This window comes from Medicago truncatula, chromosome 8 (genome assembly GCF_003473485.1).
Source record: "Medicago truncatula cultivar Jemalong A17 chromosome 8, MtrunA17r5.0-ANR, whole genome shotgun sequence".
In the NCBI taxonomy this organism is placed as follows: domain Eukaryota; kingdom Viridiplantae; phylum Streptophyta; class Magnoliopsida; order Fabales; family Fabaceae; genus Medicago; species Medicago truncatula.
Window position 1 is genome coordinate 39,036,180 of NC_053049.1, and position 20,815 is coordinate 39,056,994.

Genomic DNA, 20,815 nt, shown 5'->3' on the forward strand with positions numbered 1-20,815 from the left:
ATTATAATTTGTTTTTTTTTTTCATGTTTTGTTATTTATTTATAGTTATGGTTGAACATTCAGTTGGTAGTTATGTTGAGTCAAAATAAAATATTGTTGAGTCTTCCGATGAATTCAAACCATTTATTGTTGAAACTTCCCTCGAATTGAAACTAAAAATTGTCGAAGATTCCGCCGAAATGAAAACAAACATTGTCAAAGCTTCCGTTCATTCTAAAGACAAAATCGTTGGTTCTGGTGTTTCAAAACTTCGTGATAATGATTAGATATGATGTCTTACCTTTTCATAGAAGATAAATAGAAAGTTAGATATGATATGATTAGTTGGGTTCGTCAACAAGCAATAAAGACCGAATTTACGTTAATATAAAGAGTTCTCATCTTTGCCATGAAAGGTCGCCAATGTTAGTGTTGGATTGTGAAAGAGATGGTATGTACAGAGGAACTAAGAAAAAATTAAATCGAGAAGACACGTGCTAAAGGAAACGTGAATGTCAATTTAGATTGCGTAATTATTTGTCAAAATTTAATGACCGATCATCTAGTATTCTTAATGGAGTGCACAATCATTCAATGGATAAAGTTAGAAGGTCACCTTCTTGCTGTAGATTAGCCAGAAAAAACAAGGAGATTGTTGCTCACCTCACAGGGAATATGGTGGAATCTAAGAACATCCTGATGATTTTGAAAGATAAAAGAAAAGACATTTTAACAAATATAAAGCAAGTTTACAATTGATAAGTAAAGAGATAAAAATACGTAAATAGCTTGAGTTTGATTATTTGTGTCTTCTATGTAAAAGATGAGTATTTGGAGAGAAATCACCATCCTTCAGAACAAATGTCATGATCTACGGTGGTGTAATAAGCCTTGCTTGTTTATTTACGTGAATAAGCTTTTCCATGTTAAGGGGCTATGCGGCATCCCATATTCGACCAACAGTTTTCTGCTTTGCGTCATAGTCAGTCTGTTGGTAAAGTCAAATGTGTGCAGCCTCCTCCAAAGTGTACATTTGTGCTCTTCACTAGAAATCGGATAACTCTTGTTCAACTGTAATGGTTTTGAGTGTTGACATTCCTATTTTCTTATTATTTTATTCAAAGAGTAGTGATATATGTACAACTATTTGGTACAACTTTGATGACAACTTTCATTTGCTCTCTTTTCATTGGTCCGAAATAATAGAGAGAGAAAAAGAAAGAGAGGGAATAGAAATATAATGTGAATATGAGAGAGAAAGTTGTCAAAAAATTGTAATAAAGTGGTTGTACAAATATCATTTCTCTTATTCAAATTATATCATTCTATAAACTAATCTTTAAAAAAAATCTTAAAAATTACAGGATTTCAAATAATTTTGTTGAATCACTTAAAGTTAATAATCATCTCATTCGAACACACTTGTAGAGATATTAAACGCTTGATTTAAGTATAGTCGCATGCTATAAGGTATCGTTTGACCCGGCTATTTTTTTGCTTCTCTACATTTTTAAGGAGAAGTTAAGCCAAACACAATATCAATAAAGTACCTTAAAAAAAATAATATTTTTTAGAATGCATAAAATTGAATGGAATTAGCTTTAACCAAAAGTTGTTGGATGCTAATTCAAAAAACTACTTCTCCGCGATTTATTTTAATTTGCTTTTTTCTTCCATTTAATTTTTTTTTTAACCGGTCCATATAATTTTTTTGTAGGAGGGTCCATTTAATTTTCTTATCTATTTTTGAAGAAATTTTATTATCTTTTTATCACTTATATATTTAATTTCAAAATTTTTTAATGATCACAACCTCGTAAATATTTTTATTCATATTGTCATTGAATGACACCAAATGTTTTTATTTCCTTTCTTCAACCTCACAGATATACACACACGCATTAGCGCTTAGAGTAATATTTTATGTCTATATGTTTGTTTTTTTGTTACGCTAATGCGTATAATTTTTTAGTGTTGCATATAATGCCTAAAAAAATTATACTTAATATATATTTTACACATTTATATTGTAACAAACTATGCATATCTTTTTCTTATTAGAAAAACTAAACATATCTTTTTCAATGACATCAACAATGTAACAAATATAATATCATATAATATAAATTCTTATATTTTTAAATGACATCAAAAATATGGTATTCTTACAACAACATTTGTTATACAGTATAACTGAAAAAGAAAAAACAAACTATTCTCTTTATATATACACACCATATATCTTTTATATTTTAAACATTTTTCCTTTCAAAAAAATATTTTAAACATTTTTTATTATTATGTTAATTAATAAATTCAAAGTTTTGTCCTCGTGAGCTTAGCTCAGTTGATATAGACAATGCATAAATATATGCAAGGTCATGGGTTCGAACCCCGGACACCACAAAAAAATAATAAATTCCTAATTTTGTACAATATTTTGCCAAACAACTTTTAACTTAAAAATAACTATAGAACTAAAAAAAATAAAGAAACCAAACAACTTTAGTTTTTTATTTAAAGGGATTTATTTTAACTTTGTTTTAAAGTAGTTTTAAACCGAAAAAAAAAAAATAAATAAACCTGCCCAAACGGTACCAAAGAATATGTGTAATTCATATTGGTTAACAAAAACGTTATTTGGAATACCATTTAACTTTTTATTACTTACTTCATCCCTAATATTTGATCTTTTTAAGTTAATAACTAAAAAAGAATTTTGTCAAATAAAAATAATAATAATAATAATAATAATAATAATAATAAATTTTTATAGGTGAATTAATGGGAGATCCATCGTAATAAACTATAATCACTTTTCTAGTGTTTGGATCATGTTTGTTCCACTTAACTTATGAAATTAATGATTATGTGAGTTAATTTTCGCACTTAGAATTAAGTGATAATTATGGGTATGTTGAAAGTTGTGAAATTAAGCTGTTTGTGTGTTTAATTATGTTTGATGTTTTGGAATAAGTTGTTTTGAGAATTTAATTATGTGAAAACTATGAAGTTGTTGATGATTATAATCATAACTCGTCAACATTTAGGTCCCGTTTGGATAAACAACTTATATAGATGCTTATATCATTAGACCTTATAACATTAGAGCTTACATCATAAGCTCTTATACTTGATAAGCTATTTATGTTTGTATATGTACACTAAAAAGTACTTACATAAATTGAAGTGTTTGGATTTGACATTACATAAGTAATTATTGAAATTTTAAATATTTTTAATCTAACACAAAATTCAAATAATCGAACCACAATTATCAAGAATTTTTTTAATAAAATTAATCAAGATGTAAAAAAACAATATTATAATATATTAATTATAATTATAATTATATATATAGTATAATCAATATTCATCCTTAAAAAAAAAAAACAATATTTATATAAGACAAAATTAACATTAGAGGTGTAAATAAACTTACCATATATATAGAAAAGACAAAATTAACATTAGAGGTGTAACTAAACTCACCATATATATATAGATAGTGTAAGGTTTGTTATCAAAAAGAGACAAAGTTAAGTTTGTTTTTTTTATTCAGTTTCATTTTGTTACGTAACAAAAAAATAATAAAAATCTTCCTAAAAAAAAAAAAATCTTAGTTATGTGTGTCACTTTAGTAAGATAAGTATATAGCAATTTTGTTACTCATGTACTGTCAAAGATAACTAACATTTATAATTAAAATATATGTTTGTTCTAAAAACAAAAAATAAAAAATAAAATATATGTTTTGAAAAAGTGGATCCAGAGAGAATCGAAGGAGATTATATAAATTCATAAGCTCCTTGTTAAGCCGGAGGGCAAGCTGAAAATTTAGGCTTATTAAAATATGGCATAAGCAGCTTATGAAACTAAGATAAGCTATTTTTATTTATTTACCCAAACACCTTTAAAAAGGCTTATAGGAGTAGATAAACCCGTATAAGCTCAAAATAAGCCAATCCATACGGGACCTTAATCATCATAACTCACCAACATTCAAACATACTCAATGATTCAACAAGTGATTAAAACATATTTTGAGCAATAATCATCGATTCCTATTTGAGATCCATTTTTACTTGGGTCATGACACTTTTATTTTATTTTTCCCTCACTCACACCAATATATTGTAGTGGAAATAAGGTGCAGTAAACAGTAAGGTGCGTAGAGTCTGCATCTTCACAATATGCCTTATATTCCCAAGAATTATTTATTATTTATTTTGTTAAATGAGAAAAAAGTACGATACGAATTAACCTACACCCAAGATAAAACACATAACTTTTACTTTAGCAGTAATGAAATAGAATGTACAATAATATCTTGAACTTCAGTTAAAGAACTAGTGAGTACTTGATCAATCACTCAGAAAATAGCAAATAGTTTAAATTCATGAAGTTAAATGTGAGAACAGAGCTATACAAATAGCAAAACAAACCAAGTTTTAAGGGCCATTACCAAGACCCATGCAATAACAAGTTCTGAAACTTAAAACTAAAGAGCTACAAGAACTCCCATCTCACACATTGAAAGACACAAATACTTAATTTCCACCACGAAGACGCAATACAAGGTGAAGTGTAGACTCCTTCTGAATGTTGTAGTCAGCAAGGGTCCTTCCATCCTCTAACTGCTTCCCAGCAAAGATCAACCTCTGCTGATCTGGTGGGATTCCCTCCTTGTCCTGTATTTTTGCCTTTACGTTATCAATTGTGTCTGAACTTTCTACCTCTAGGGTAATGGTCTTTCCGGTCAATGTCTTCACAAAGATCTGCATACCTCCCCTCAAACGAAGGACAAGGTGAAGGGTAGACTCTTTCTGAATGTTGTAATCAGCAAGAGTCCGGCCATCTTCGAGCTGCTTTCCAGCAAAAATCAATCGTTGCTGGTCTGGGGGAATGCCCTCCTTGTCCTGAATTTTAGCCTTCACATTGTCAATAGTGTCTGAGCTCTCTACCTCCAAAGTAATTGTTTTGCCAGTAAGAGTCTTCACGAAAATCTGCATACCACCACGAAGACGCAAAACAAGGTGAAGAGTTGACTCTTTCTGGATGTTGTAATCAGCAAGAGTTCTGCCATCTTCGAGCTGCTTTCCAGCAAAAATGAGCCTCTGCTGGTCTGGGGGGATACCCTCTTTGTCCTGTATCTTAGCCTTCACATTGTCAATTGTGTCCGAGCTCTCTACCTCCAAAGTAATTGTCTTTCCTGTAAGGGTCTTCACAAAAATCTGCATACCACCACGAAGTCGCAACACAAGATGGAGAGTTGACTCTTTCTGAATGTTATAATCAGCCAAGGTTCTGCCATCTTCAAGCTGTTTTCCAGCAAAGATGAGCCTCTGCTGATCTGGTGGGATACCCTCTTTGTCTTGTATCTTGGCCTTGACATTGTCAATGGTGTCAGAGCTCTCCACCTCAAGGGTAATTGTCTTTCCTGTGAGAGTCTTCACAAATATTTGCATACCACCACGGAGACGGAGCACCAAATGAAGGGTAGACTCCTTTTGGATGTTATAATCCGCAAGGGTACGCCCATCCTCCAGTTGTTTGCCAGCAAAAATGAGACGCTGCTGATCAGGTGGGATCCCTTCCTTGTCTTGAATCTTGGCCTTAACATTGTCTATGGTATCTGAACTCTCAACTTCGAGAGTGATGGTCTTGCCAGTGAGGGTCTTAACGAAAATTTGCATCTACAATATATGAAACAAACAAATACAAATGAATCAATCAACATAATAATTTCAATTTACGCAAAAGCCTCTTCATCAAATTGTCACCAACAATCAACTAATCGGATAACAACCCTGTTTCCATCATAGCACTCTTATAATTATAAATAGTTTCCAATCAAAGAATCAATCTGGACTAACCCAATTGAAGGAGATTTTTGAATCATACAATCCACAAAACAGTTCTAAAAAATTATACGAACAGCTTATGACATATCAACCAAAAATTGAATTAATGAAGAAAATCTTCGAATGAGTGATTGTTAAGGCAGCAAACGGTTCAATTCAGAAAAATTTGAATCACGAAAGAAGCAAAACAAAGCCAACAGATAAATTTATGAATTACAAAGATAACACAAAATTAAACCCTAATAATAGAAGGCTAAAAACCTAATCGAAAAGATCAAGCTGATAATCGATAGGAGAGTAGAAAGTAGATGATACCTTGAAACTGTGTTGTGTGCTAGGTACGAATGTATGAATGAATCTCTTTTTCTGAAACAAAAGGAATGGTGTTTGTGAATTGTGACGATAGGTTTAAGGGATTTTTGGTTTTATAGCAAAATTGTGAAGCTGTCGACCCTTACAATACGGTGACGTTTTCGTCAACTGAGTAAAATCTGTTGTCGACAAAAGCCCATGCGAGAATATGTGGCCATGTGGGTGATTTTTTTTATTTTTTTTTAAAGGATCACGTGGGCGATTATATACTTTAATGTATTTAATTCATAAATTCATTTATAAATTATTTTAGCGAGGGAGTAAATGGTTAGTTAGGAGAGATAGAGGTAAAGTCATCAAACTTAATATCACCTAGAATCCATCATTCATGTTAAATTGTTAATACTAACGATCACCTTCATCACCTCGATGAACATGGTTTAGTTATTAAAAACATTATGACATGCAAAAGTCATTTTTATCGAATCTTCAATTTCTAATTTATTCATTCATTCGATGGACGGATTTCTAGCCACTATATTAATTAACAAAAAAATATTTTTCTTCTTTCAAATAAATGCTCATTATCAATTTTATGTTTTTTTCTTCTCAAGTTTGCTTATACAATGGCATTGATCGAAATCTTCTACATTCATCGCAACACCTCATAGACAATCTCGTTGATTTAAAGTTGAATAATTTAAATTAGATAATCAATTGTAGGCATCACTTTTAAGAATGCGAACAAGTTAGATGTGACACGGGTCTATGGTCCAGTCTATATCATGTCCATGTCAAACTTTTAATTAAATAAGGAATTTTCTTAGAAGTCTTTTTAACTTAAAATATCATACTATAGACCTATAAAAAGACTTTTAAACTTACCAAACCGACATACTTAAGAATATATGAATATCATTTTTTTTATCAATGTTATTATTTATATTAAATATTTTAGTTTTCTTTATAATCTTTTTTACTTTCGATGAAATTATAAATTTGTTATCTTTTTTTCAGTATTTTAAACTAAATAAGTTACATTAATTTTTCATGTATCATATATGTTAAATTATAAAGAATTTGATGTTAGAATATTAAAACAGACTTTTATGTGGGCTAACATGCCCAAAACTTTTGAATTGTTACACTCAGACCTAAAAATAATTCAACGATAAACTATAGATAAGCTTAAACTTAGGAATTTTTGTTCAAAATTAGACCTATGTATTGCAAAGTGTAGTTTGGTTCAACCTATTTTCACCCCTAGTTATAATCCAAATCCAAAAAAACATACCCTTCATACTTTTTCTAATTTTATTGAGTATGGTATTAACACTTGCCCCTTGAAAATGTAGGGTTCAGACATTTACACCTTTGAAATTTACAAACAAGAAAAACACCTTGATTATAAATGCCTTAAGACAACTTTTGAATGACTCCAACTTTTTTACATAGGAACTAATTTGTTTGTAAGTAATATAATTTTGAGGCTGATTTGTTGGTAAGGGAAATAATTCATGGAAGTGAAATTAGATGCAACAATTAGGGTGTGTTTGGTGAAAATAAGCTATAAGCTAGCTGATAGCTAATAAACTAGTTGATAGTTGAAAAGTTAGCTTATAGCTGATGGCTGAAAAAACTAGCTTATTAAAATTAAAGTGTTTAATGAAGTTAGCTATTGAAGCAACTGATAGATATAAAATGACGTAAAATGATATGTTTGTTTATTTATTTTCTTATAAATTATATGTGTAAATTTTTTTACTTAATGTATTTCTTTTTAAATATTTAATTTTATTTGAAATTATTTTCATCTTCACAATGATAAATGTGTTTTATGAATTCAATTGACATTTTTTATTCGACAAATTTTCATTTTTTGACGAAGAAAGGTGAACAATAAAACTGTATCAATATATAACTAATAGGTACCGTTTGACCCGATTTTTTTTTCAGCTTTTCTACATTTTTAAGGAGAAGCTAGGTCAAACACAATATCAATAAAGCACCTTAAAAAAAAGTACTTTTTTTAGAATGCATAAAATTCAATGGAATGAGCTTTAACCAAAAGTTGTTGAATGCTACTTCAAAAAACTACTTCTCTGTAATTTATTTCACAAACACTTATCTTCAACTCACGCAGACAACCTTATCTTTTATTTTTTAATATTATATTTCAATTTGTTTTTTTCTTCCGTTTAATTTTTTTTTAACCGGTCCATATAATTTTTTTTAAAGGAGGATCAATTTAATTTTATTATCTATTTTTGAAGGAATTTTATTATCCCTTTATCACTTATATATTAATTTTAATATCGTTTAATTATCACAACCTCACAAATATTTTTATTCATGTTGTCATTGAATAACACCAAATATTTTTATTCCCTTTCTTCAATCTCACAAATATACACACACGCATTAGCGTTTAGAGTAATATTTTATGTCTGAATGTCTGTTTTTTTTGTTACGCTAATGCGTATAATTTTTTCAGTGTTGCGCAATGCGTACAATTATTATTTTTATAAAATTTTGATTTTAATTAAAAGTACTAGTATAGATGCCTAAAAAAATTATACTTATATATATTTTACACATTTATATATTTTTCTTATGAAAAAAACTAAACATATCTTTTTCAATGACACCAACAATGTAACAAATATATATAGGAGCACATGACATAGACTGGAATCTGCAAGACATTCTAACTTTGTTGGATTGTCTTCTATTCCTTTTTTATGTTGTTGGACTCTTGCCTTATAAAAAAAAAAAATATATATATATATATATAATATAAATTCCTATCTTTTAAAATGACACCAAAAATATGTTATTCTTATAACAAAATTTGTTATACAGTATAATTGAAAAAGAAAAAACAAACTATTCTGTAGTTTAGCTCAGTTGATATAGACAATGTATAAATATATGCAAGGTCGCGAGTTCGAACCCGGAACACCACAAAAAAAAAAAAAAAAAATTAAAAATTTTGTACAATATTTTGCCAAATAACTTTAGAATTAAAAAAATAAATAAAGAAACCAAACAACTTTACCTTTTTCCTTAAATAACTTTATTTTAACTTTGTTTTAAAGTAGTTTTTAGATCGAAAAAAAACCTGGCCAAACGGTACCTAAGTTGTGAGGTGGGATCCATAAGTTATAAAACATGGAACGTGGGTGGTTTTTTTTTTTTATTTGAAATAAAATAAAATTAACAAGGTTAAAATTGGAAGAAATTATAAGAAGCTATAAGATATAAGGTAAAAAGCTACTTGAAATAGCTTCTCAAAAACAGCTATAAGCTTGCGAGAAAAAGCTTGTTATCAAACACGGCATATTTTGATTCAACAAACTTATAAGCAATTCAACAAGCTATAAGCTAACCTTTTGTTGTTACCAAACACAGCCTTAGTTGATGGCGCATATTGTTTGACCTAATTTAAAATAGATGTTTTTTTTTTGTTTGTTTATTCATAAATTCCAGGGGTAAATATGTGATTTAGTCTTTTAGACCATTTTTAATTATCCTCTTCCCAAACACAAAAGCCTTCGATATCCCCCACTCCACCTCTCTGCAACAACCGCAAAGGAACCCAGAAACCAAAATGAACTTCGAGAATTTCCAGAAAGCACTATCAGAATTCCAAACCCATTGCAACAACGTAGTCCAGAATCTCACCGCCAACCTAAACCTCCGTCCAAACCCTCCTCCGTGGGCCCGGATAGCCCAAAACGCCGTCAAACCCATGTCAACGGAGGCAATTGAGAAGCGCCTCGAAGGCGTACCCGTTTACGCTCTCAGCAACGCTACCGACGAGTTCTTATTGGTCTCCGGGGCCTCCACCGGAAAAAATCTCGGTCTATTTTGCTTCAAAAAAGAAGACGCTGAAGCGTTGCTTCATCAAGTAACCACTATTGATCCTCTTATGCCGAGTGGTTCTAAAGTTGTTCCTGTTGCTCTTAACAAGGTTTGTCACACTTTCTCTTTGTTATTCTGTTTTGATTGTGATTGTTTGTTTATTTGATTTTGATGTTTGAAACTTGTTTGTTACGTTTTGTAGGTGTTTCAACTTAAGGTTAATGGTGTTGCGTTTAGATTGATACCGGAGTTTGATCAAGTCAAGAATGCTATGCATGTGAGTGGTTCTGTCTTTTCGATTATTTGGTTTTCGTTGTGTAATTCATTCATTTTACCGTTCTAATTTTGTTGTTGAAATAAGACCAATGGGATGAACTGTTAGTGTAAATTAGTTTTGCACCGACATCTAGTGAAAACTCAGCACACTGTCACATAAGTCTATTTACAACTGCATCTTAACAAAAACTGCAAAATACTGTATTCTCATTCGATAAAACTAGTATGTGCAAAACTTGTATTCTCATTGAACGTCATTGTAAAACTTGTTGGTGTAAAACTAGTTTACGATGAGAGTGCATGTTACATTTTCTCTGACTCAAATTTAACTTGATAAAAGTAAACTCACATAACCAAGCTAGAAATTTCAAAGGGCATTTATATAGTGGCCTTTCTCCACACCCTTGGCATTTTTGGTTGGGTATGATTGAACTATATGATGCATAATGTGGTGTATCGCTCATGTTACTGTTAAAATGCCAATGTGCAAACTCCCGTTAAAAGCAAGCCTTATGTCCTTTAAGTTGAGTCTTAGTTGATAGTTCTCTAGCATAAAATCTGAAATCTGAATAGCAGTATTTAAATCCGATTTTGGTCTCAAACCCTTATTTGCAGAATGTAATCCATAACAACGTTTAATTGGCTACAGATTACAGAACCTGTAACTTGTTAGTAACACTTGTAATAATATAGTAAAGCCTTAACATTAGGCATTAACTCCAGTTTCCAAACCAAACCAAATTATTGGAATTCTTTAAGGCTTTGTTTGCAAGTTAGGAGGGAGAGGAATAGAAATGAAGGAAATCTTTCACCTCATTCAGAAGAGTGTTTTTGGAGAGAATGAGAGAGTATGTATGACTAATATTTTCTTTGATATGAGAGTATTATAGAGCGATAAGAAAGATTTGAAAATTTATTCAAAGCCCTCTGCTTATCTCCCTCTTCCCTTCCCCTCCGTACTCCCAAACAAAGCCCAATGGTTTATACTTTTCTGTCAAAATTATCTTCAGTATTAAACAAAATATATGGCGCTATTTTTCAGAATGGAAGCAATAAGGATTTGAATGTCGACCATTTAACTTAAGTTCAATGGATAACTTGGCAAAGAGCCAATCAATCTAAGTACTTAAACTGTTGACTTTGATGACATAACTTGAATCGTTCTATATTTTTTTTATCCCTCCATCTCTAAATGATTAATAAGGCTCCTTCTTCACTCTTTATGTTATCTTTTGGGCTACTCAACGATATTCTTGGAATTTTGATTGATTATGATGCCACCTTATGGTGGAAGAGGGTAAAAGAATTTCCTGTTGGAACGAGTTTCTTTTTGATACTCATTATGCAACTCACGATGGAAAATCTTTCTTCGGGATAAAATTTGCTTGTGGATAAAAACTTTTTAGCAAGAAAGAATTTTGATTTGTTTTCATGAATACCCATAATTAGAGCTTCACTGCTCTGGTATACTACTGAATGTACTTACACTTCTTTGGTGCAATTTTTAAAATTCCGTCGTTCATGCTTAAATTAGTTGGTGTAAGTTTTAAAATTTTCCTGTATCGACTTAGATTGTTGCTTGTCATTTGAGATATACAGCATTGATTGCCTATGCTTGTTCTTTGCAGGAGAGGGAAAAATCTGGCATTCCTTCCGGTGACTTTTTCGGTGTTCCAGTTTTCCAGGTTCTTCTTTCAAGATATTTCAGTCTGGATATGTCATTTATGTTTTAGGTCCTGTGTTCTAAAACATTTCTGATCCTGCTTCTGATGGGTTTCTTAGAAATTCTTCTTTTAGGGACTAATAAGACATATTGCACCGAGATTTTATAGTGCCGATAATTGTGAATTTGTGATTCATTTGTGTTGAGTTGATGAGATTCATTGGTGGAATGCTTGTGAACCATGTTTTCTTTCTTTCTTGTTGGTTGTTTCAATGTCATGACGTAATTTTATGTATAAATGACATCCTGGATCTCTCTATCAATTCTTGCTAACGACCTAACAAGTACTCATTCCGTCTTAAAGAAAAATGTTAAATTTTTAGTGTTTTATCCATGAAGCCCTGAATATAGACCATCTAAATTCTTGTAATTCACTGCTAGCTAGAAACTCTTGCCGGCAAACAGCTTGAGTCCCGCCTTCCTTTCATTCCAAAAATTAGTCTCCCGTTTATGAATTCCTAAACCATGTGTGATTCAGTTCTTCTACCCGTGACTTTAAAACTGCAAACATCCGACAGCTAATGCTTACCATCAATAGGCAAGTCCTCTATTTCAGTCCTGCATCTCGGCTTTCATTTATTAAGATATATGTACCTAACCTGTAGCTGTTGAAAAGCATGAGTTACATAGAGACCTCTGGTGAGTAGTGACCTAAAAAAACTCCTTCACCGTTAGATGTTTGAAGGTCTTTGATCTGCAAATGTACCATATGTTTAATGGATTTATGATATTTTTGTTATGAAGAAAAGAAATGGCTGGTACTATGAACTAGTTTTGCTCTAATGTCTAGCAAATGTACTAGGGACCATAATTTGTGATTGCATTTCATTTATTTTCTTGCTTGAATCCCTAAACTAGTGTTTTGAATTGCTATATTGGTGTGTTTCAGTCCAGAAGTCTGGTATTGAAGAGCCAGAGTAAGAGATATCGTCCACTTTTCTTCAGAAAGGTGTAGTAATGTGCCTGCATTGAGTTACCTGAGTTTAGGTAGTTATAAATGAAGCTAAATTTTTACGCTCCTCAAATTTTGAATGTTTTACAGGAGGATTTGGAAAATTCACTTGAAAAGGCAGCTGGTCAGCTTAATAGAATAAAATCTGGTGACATCGAGGTACAGATTTCAATAGTCCCCCTCAATGTATGACCTGTTCGTTTCAGTAGACTTACACATGATCTATTTTTCAGGTTTCTGCTCTAGAGGATGTAATAAAGGAAATGAAGGTGAGAGTCATGTTACTAAAATGGAATTCAAGGGAATAGATTCATTCAACCACTATGTTGTTGTTCCCTTTTTTTTGTGGGGAGAGTTTCTGTTCCTTCTATATCTATTATTTTTCTATGTAAGATTTTGAAAATATAAACTAACAATAAAATAATTTTGCAGGAAAATTCTACATCAAAATGGGATGATGTTATTTTTATACCTCCTGGATTTGATGTTTCAACTGACTCCAATGGGCAATAGTGCATGATGATCTATAGATGAAATTGGTCAGTCATGTCACTGTTTGTATTTCTACTTTCTAGTATTAGCTTTTAAGATTAAACTCATGGCACATGACAATCAATTATTTAGGTTTATTGAATATGACAAACTTCTGATTGCAAATGCATAGTCTTAAATACTAACTGCCATATGAATTGTTAATGGAGAGTTTGGATTTTTCATCTTCTTTGTTTTCACTGTCAAATTGGCTTGAGAGGACTTGGCTGTAAGATCTCACATGGTTTTCTCGGCGCCGTCTCCCGTGCGAGATTGGCATAGGTCATGCACCGGTGGGAGATGATTTCTGTTACTTTACATGCAGCTGTAGGTCCAGGACTGTGTTTTACCTATTGCAGTGGGTAAACCTTATTATTGAAATTATATAAATTAGGGTTAATAGGCTTTTACATAGGTCATTTTTGGTTTTCCCTTTGTAAAATTTTTTTGTCAGATTCTGTCTGGTAATTTTTTTGTTTTGTTTTGGAATACCCCCTAGGCCAGCTGACTGTGCATTTTCGCTGATGTGGCACGCAGAGTTACCGTTTTCTGATGACGTGGCGCGCTGACTGTATAATTTTAATAATTTTATTTTTTATTGTGTACACGTGGCATTTGTGATTTTTTTTTAAAAATAATTAAAAAAACGAGAAAAAAATCTAAAAAAAAAAATTATAGAAAAAATAATAAAAATGAAAAATAATGCAAACAAATGCTGAAAAAATACCGGAAAAATTTAAAAATTCTGAAAAAATTAATAAAAATGATTAAAAAGAATTAGGTAAAATGAAAAATAATGAAAAAATTCTAGAAAAACTAATGAAAAAAATCTGTAAAAAAAAATCTGGAAAAGATTAATATATATCGAAATTGTCGAAAAAATTATAAAAAAAAACAATCTGAATTAAGTTCCTGAAATATTTTAAATTCCTGAATTTTTCCTTTTTTTTTTAAAAAAAATTCTAATAAAAAATAACACTTCTTATAAAAATTTTACGAATTTAAACTATTTTGAATTTTTTAAAATAATAAGAAAATATATTTCGATTTTTTTTTAATTTATTTTTTATAAATTTTTCTATATTTTTTAAGAATTTTTTATTTAAAAAAAAATCACAAATGCCATGTATGCACAATAAAAAAATAAAAATAATTATACAGTCAACATGCCACATCATCAGAAAAATGTGACTCAACGTGCCACATCAACGAAAATACACACACAATCAACTGGCCTTTGGGGGTATTCCAAAACAAAAAAAAAAATGTACAAGGACGAAATCTGACAAAAAAATTTACAGGGGGAAACCACAAGTGACCTATATTGCAGGGGGTAAAGACATATTAACCCTGTAAATTATATTTGTGGATATAAGTTAATATTATAATTAAAAGGGTAAATTGGATATTTCTGTTGAATTAAAATAGGCATATCCAGTTTCTAAGGCCATACACCACTTTACGAAATGCGGAGATCTTTCTTTCCCTTTCCTGAAAAAAAAAAAAATACTCCATCCCCGTCTTCCAATCCCAATTTTGCTGTTTTGTTCATAAATAATATAAGTGGTATTTAATAAACACCATATATATATTGTTAATTGAATGAATTTAAAATGTAGATTTTTCTTTATAATAGGATATTCATTGTGATGGTTGAAGGCTAAAAAGCCACTTTTGTATTTGATGATCATTCATTTGTCGTGTTTAAGCGTTGACTAATCCATCTTTTGTACATATTGTTTAATTGCTTGTATTTTTAATGATATTTTTGACATACCTTATGTTGAGGAGTCTAGATTAATATAATTCATTTTTACTTAAAAAAAAATATTTACCATATCGAATATATTTGAAAAAAAAACTAACTTTTTATAAATATTAATTAATATTATAGACATACGTGTAGTGTGGTGATGTTGTAAAACTATCAGATAAGCACCATTTATAAATATTTTTCATTTTCAATATTAATTTTATTTACTTTGTCAAAAAAAAAAATATTAATTTTTATTTATGGCATATTTTAAAAATGGTGAAATAGCAAGATAATAAATAAGGAATGATCTTTTAATCTCATCGGGATAGTTTCTAATTTAGCCAATACTCAGGTATAAATTACAGACGAAAGTAATGATAAGATAGGAAAATGGTTTATTTCATGTAAATGTCATCAGATGGAGTACAATCTCTGGTTACTATTATAAACTAGAATCTACATTTTATATTCATTCATTAAAAGATATGTTTGGTCTATAATAAACATCATAAACAATTTTGCACACACAACCAATCAAACCACTCAGAATTAACGCATTAATTGTTTTTGATAAATTTAGATTTTAGCTTCCAAAAATGACTGGATATAGACTTTGTTTGGTAAAAATAAGCTATAAGCTAGTTTATAGATGTTGATTGATAGTTGACTGAAAGCTTATAGCTGAAAAGTTGGTTGTTTGTAATTAAATTGTTTGGTAAAATTAGCTTTTGAAATGAATGATAAATATAAAATGACATAAAAGTACATGTATGTGTAATTTTTCTTTATAAATTGTATTTATAATACTACCTCCGGTCCTATTTATAAGAAAAAGTTAATTTTTTAGATTCATTCAATAATTAATGTACCTAGCCTAGAAATAGACCAAATACATCAACTATTCAATGAATCAAAAAAGTAAATTGTTTCTTATATATATAGGACCGGAGGGAGTATATTTTTAATTAATATATTTTTCTACCTTAAAAAAACTATATTCTTAACTATTTCATCAAATTGTCAAGAACATTGCTTGCTGGAATTTTGACTAGAAGAGAATAGAGATGGAATGTATTATGTTGCTGGGAAAATTTTTCAATTTTTCAACAATGACAAAAACACTCTTTCTGAAAATTGAATCCAAAATCAAATGCATTTATTAAATCAATATATATATGTTAAAAAGAATACAAGCATAGTGGGTCACTTAACCTATTAATCTCAACCATTGAAAATATTCAAACTTACATCCAAATGGATAACATTCCTTTTGCAAAAAAAATAAAAAATAAATTCAAGTCTTGCACCGATAGAAGACCCATGAAGGTCATGCACTGTTGCCTTTGTCGGTTTTCTCTGACCTGCTCACTAGTAGTTTTGTTTGTTTACAAAAAGAAAATGAAGAGATTATTATTATTATTTTATATATTGTCTGGACAGAAGAAAAGCAGAATTAGAGTATCTCTGATATTTTTCTGTGTAATGGACCTTATTTGAGGAAACAAAAATTGGAAATTGAGAAGATAAAAATTAATGTAGGTCTCATCAAATTTATTTATTCTTTCATTTATACTCTGATAAACAAGAATATTTATTCTTTCATTTATACTCTAATAAACAAGAAGATGGTCTGAAATGGATTCTCTCGAGTAGAATTTTCTCTATTTTTCTCAATTGTTACATCTACACCATTAAATATGAGAGAGAGAAAAAGATATAATATTATAAAGATTAGAGGATATTGAGTGTGTGGTTGAGCTGAAACGATTGAGAAAAATGGAGATAATTCCATTTAAGAGAATCCATTCTCATAGTCTTCTCAAATTCTTTAACCAGTTTTTTTCTTATGCAACTGAACACATTATCGAGTCTTGAGATTTGATTGCAAACTACAAAACCAATTGATTTTACAAGGGATGAGAGTACTTTTAGTTATGTAAATTGATTACATGAAGGTCTAAAAAAGACGAATCTTTGAATTACAAGGTTAGAACTCTTTTTTTCTTACAAAGATTAAACCTAAAATTGCTCAAATGGTGGAGGAAAGTGCATTTAACCCATTTTTATATAATAAAAGTATAATTACATCGTAAAAATGTTGATTGGACCACATGTAAATATAGTTTGGAGATTTTCTTCCAACTATAAAAAAAAATAGTAAATCATCAATTAAAAAGAATCAGAGTTTAAACTTTTGACCATTTACTTACTTAAAATAGTGAATATTAATGTGAATAGTGGTATAATTGTTAGTAACAGTGTTTCAATTGGCCGACATGTAATATGAAACTACGAACAAGACATTGATCACATGTATAAATTACAATTTTCATTTGCACCTACTCTGATTTTTAAACACTTACCTTGTCTACCACCCAATTTTTGTTGTCCTAATAAATTACTAGCGAACCATTTTTCATTATAGACTATAGAGACCGTTAACTCAACTCAAATGCAGCAACAGTAGTTGCTTTCGTTCGTGGATCACATGCATTAAGTTGAAACATTGGCTGAATTACTCAATAAATTCTAAATATTTGGTAGTTTGGTAACTTATTATATTTCGTTCCAAAACAATGAGTTTACTAGAATTTCAATATTTAATAATTTACATTTGTGTTTCAACAATACCCTTTGTACAAAAATCTTAAACCACCAAATATATATAGAATGGAGATCGTAGTTTGTATGAAATGTGTACGCTCTCCTCATCTTGAAATAGAATATGATTCTTACTACATATCATCATGATACATCTATTATATTTAATTCCACAATTATTCTCATTAATGATTGTCACTACCCACTAATTGGTGCCATATACCTACTTTAATTCTTTCACCAAAAGCATATGCCATGAAAGATTGTAAGAAAAAGTCTCATTATTGAGCTAAGGGGTTGAAATCACACATTTTTTATGATCAATCTTCCCTTTTCATGAATGCTGTTATTGAAGAGGAATAAGTAGCTTTGATTAATTCTGTCAAAAGATAAAGTAGCTTTGATCAATTAATGTATCACTCTATATGTGACAATATATATCATCTGGCTAACTAATTTAGTTGCATCCAGTAATGTCACTTTCTATTAATTCTATACTCATTCATCTCGTTCTAAACTTTATTTATGGTCACTTGCTACATCAAATTAAACACATCCTCATTTTATGCTACTTGTTTTCTTAGCAAAAGAAAACATGCATAATGCTTGATAAGAAAAGAAGTGGAGGACATTAACTAAATTCACAAGCCATATAGATTATTATTCACATAAAATGATGTCCATTTCAGGTGCTACTATACATTCTAACACTCATTAAAATTCTACTATTTAAATAAGGCATCATAATTTTAGTGACTTTTCAAAAATAATTAAAGGTTGGAGATTCTGCTAGCTGGTTGCCATACTTTGATTCCCACTTTACTATCTCCCTCCATAACCAATAACTAGTCGGTGAAGGTTAATTAACATTTCATGTGTGTATATATGGCTACACCTAATTAAATGGTGATTAATATAACAAACTGATTAATTGGTTTGACTTAAGTCGTAAATGAACTCTAATTTAAGATGTATTATTCAGAAGAACAAATATTTCATATAATATTTGGTAGATTTTATTTACCTTATGTCAAATCATGATTAGTGTGATTTCTTAACCTTGTGTACTCAACATATTTCAGTAGATATTTCATATCTATGACATATTATAAAATACACTATTTATACTCTTAGATATAGACACCCTTATTCCAATGTTGAATTTGGACCATTTATCAGAAAGGAAATAATTCCCCAGCTGTTGTAATTGTGACATTGAAGGTGGGAGCAGGCATGAGGTTAGAGTTCATGCACCAGTAATTTGTGTCATTAATAATGTGTCATCCAAGTAGATTTATTAGTATACTATATTTTCATTTTCATATGCACCGTTACTCGTGTGAGAAATAAATGCATATTGTATTTTTTCTATTTGTTTTTCCATCCACATCCAAATTTGTTGACTTGTTGTCAACATTGAAAAAGACAAACTAAATATCAAAACTATGCAGCAACAACCGGAGACACAGCAGAAAGAGTTATCAGCATCATCTAAGTGGATAACCATGCCATATCTTTTTCCTGTTTTGTGACTGTATATTTCTAAATTTAACTCCCAAATTCAAAAATTGACAATGAAAATTTAATGTAGTCATGGTGTTAGAAACCACATGATTAAAAAGTTAAGAGATTAAATCTCATAAGAGAAATAAACTTGAGAGCTTGATACAACGAAAAGATTATGAGAATTCATATTGAATTGTTTGATAGAAAATAGGAATAAAACATAGTGGATACGACACTAATACTAATATGTCGCCATCGATAAAATTTTAAAATAATAATATTATTTAATATAATTACAAGTGTCAATACAAACACGACATTTATCGGATACCAGGACACGCCTTCAATCAGAAGTGTCGGTACAACCTAGATAGTAAATTATTTTATATTCAATTGAGTAAATTATTTATGTAAGTTTTAGCAACTGTAACACTAACTTGTAGGTAAAGATTGTTTTAATTCAACCATACAGAAATACAATCAACTTAAACTCTATTCATAAATTTTATTTCTGGCCTTATCTATAGCAAGCCAATGTGATATACAAATTATACTACATGAGTTTTCCACAATCAATTATTCAAATTTTGAACTGTGCCACACGGCATCATCTTATAGGATCCATAATTCATGATTGGTGGTCCTATGAAGTACCAGTAAAATACCATCTTGGCTTTATTCTACATCCATACCACATCAAGTTGGCATCCATTCACCAATTTTCAAAAGAATTTATTTTCCAAATCATACAAAGATGGGTCCACCTCTAATATATCAAAGCATGCTTTAAATTTTCTTAGTAATACCATTGTCACAAAAATACAATCATTACTCATACTGGATATAGCATATAGTAGTGTACAAGGTCGAAAAACAAAACCCCAAAATCCATTAAAGTATAACCAATGCCCAAACAAAAGCTTCCAACTTTTAAAGCTTGCTAAGCTGGCACCAGCTTTTGGACCCTCCATCCCCAAGTTATTGCTCCATCACGAGTCCCACCTTCCTTCTACTACCATACCACAATCCCTCCTTCTATCTCTATCTCCTTCGAATGTTTCAAAAGTATTAAAAAAAAGTAGGGTTTAGTAGATGTGCATTATTGGTGTAAAATAGTTTTATATGAACATCTAACAAAATATTCATCGCACTGTTACGTGCGATAGAGTTTTACGTGGTCACACTCAATTGAACATATTATTTAGACACACAGACACTTAAGTATTTGTCATCATGTAAATGTATGTTCGATATTACGGTGGATGTGTCAGAATCACAATGACCTATCATAATTTTGCAGAAACTACAAAGTGTAGCTTTTAGACAATCACGATAGATCACTGTAATTCTAAGACACTCACCATAGTACCGAACACAGGCTAAAACAAAATAAATGCAAAAATAAAAGAACCGATCTCAATTAAATCTGGTTCAACCAATGTACGGTATAA

At 30.2% G+C, this 20,815-nt stretch overlaps 2 protein-coding genes across 2 annotated transcripts; one reads left to right on the forward strand and one right to left on the reverse strand.

The window, feature by feature from the left end:
- Positions 1–4,320: 4,320 nt before the first annotated feature.
- LOC25501783 (polyubiquitin 4) lies at positions 4,321–6,321 on the reverse strand. The gene is made up of 2 exons (XM_013591161.3): positions 6,159–6,321; positions 4,321–5,675 (listed from the first exon to the last, which is right to left on the reverse strand). Exon 2 carries the CDS (start codon positions 5,673–5,675, stop codon positions 4,530–4,532), a length of 1,146 nt encoding a protein of 381 aa, XP_013446615.1. The 5' UTR covers positions 6,159–6,321; the 3' UTR covers positions 4,321–4,529.
- Positions 6,322–9,672: 3,351 nt separating this feature from the next.
- On the forward strand, positions 9,673–13,686 carry LOC25501784 (protein TIC 22-like, chloroplastic). Its single transcript, XM_013591162.3, has 7 exons — positions 9,673–10,128; positions 10,222–10,296; positions 11,924–11,980; positions 12,908–12,967; positions 13,061–13,129; positions 13,204–13,239; positions 13,403–13,686. The coding sequence occupies exons 1-7, from the start codon at positions 9,766–9,768 to the stop codon at positions 13,481–13,483; spliced, it is 741 nt and encodes a 246-aa protein (XP_013446616.1). The 5' UTR covers positions 9,673–9,765; the 3' UTR covers positions 13,484–13,686.
- Positions 13,687–20,815: the final 7,129 nt, after the last annotated feature.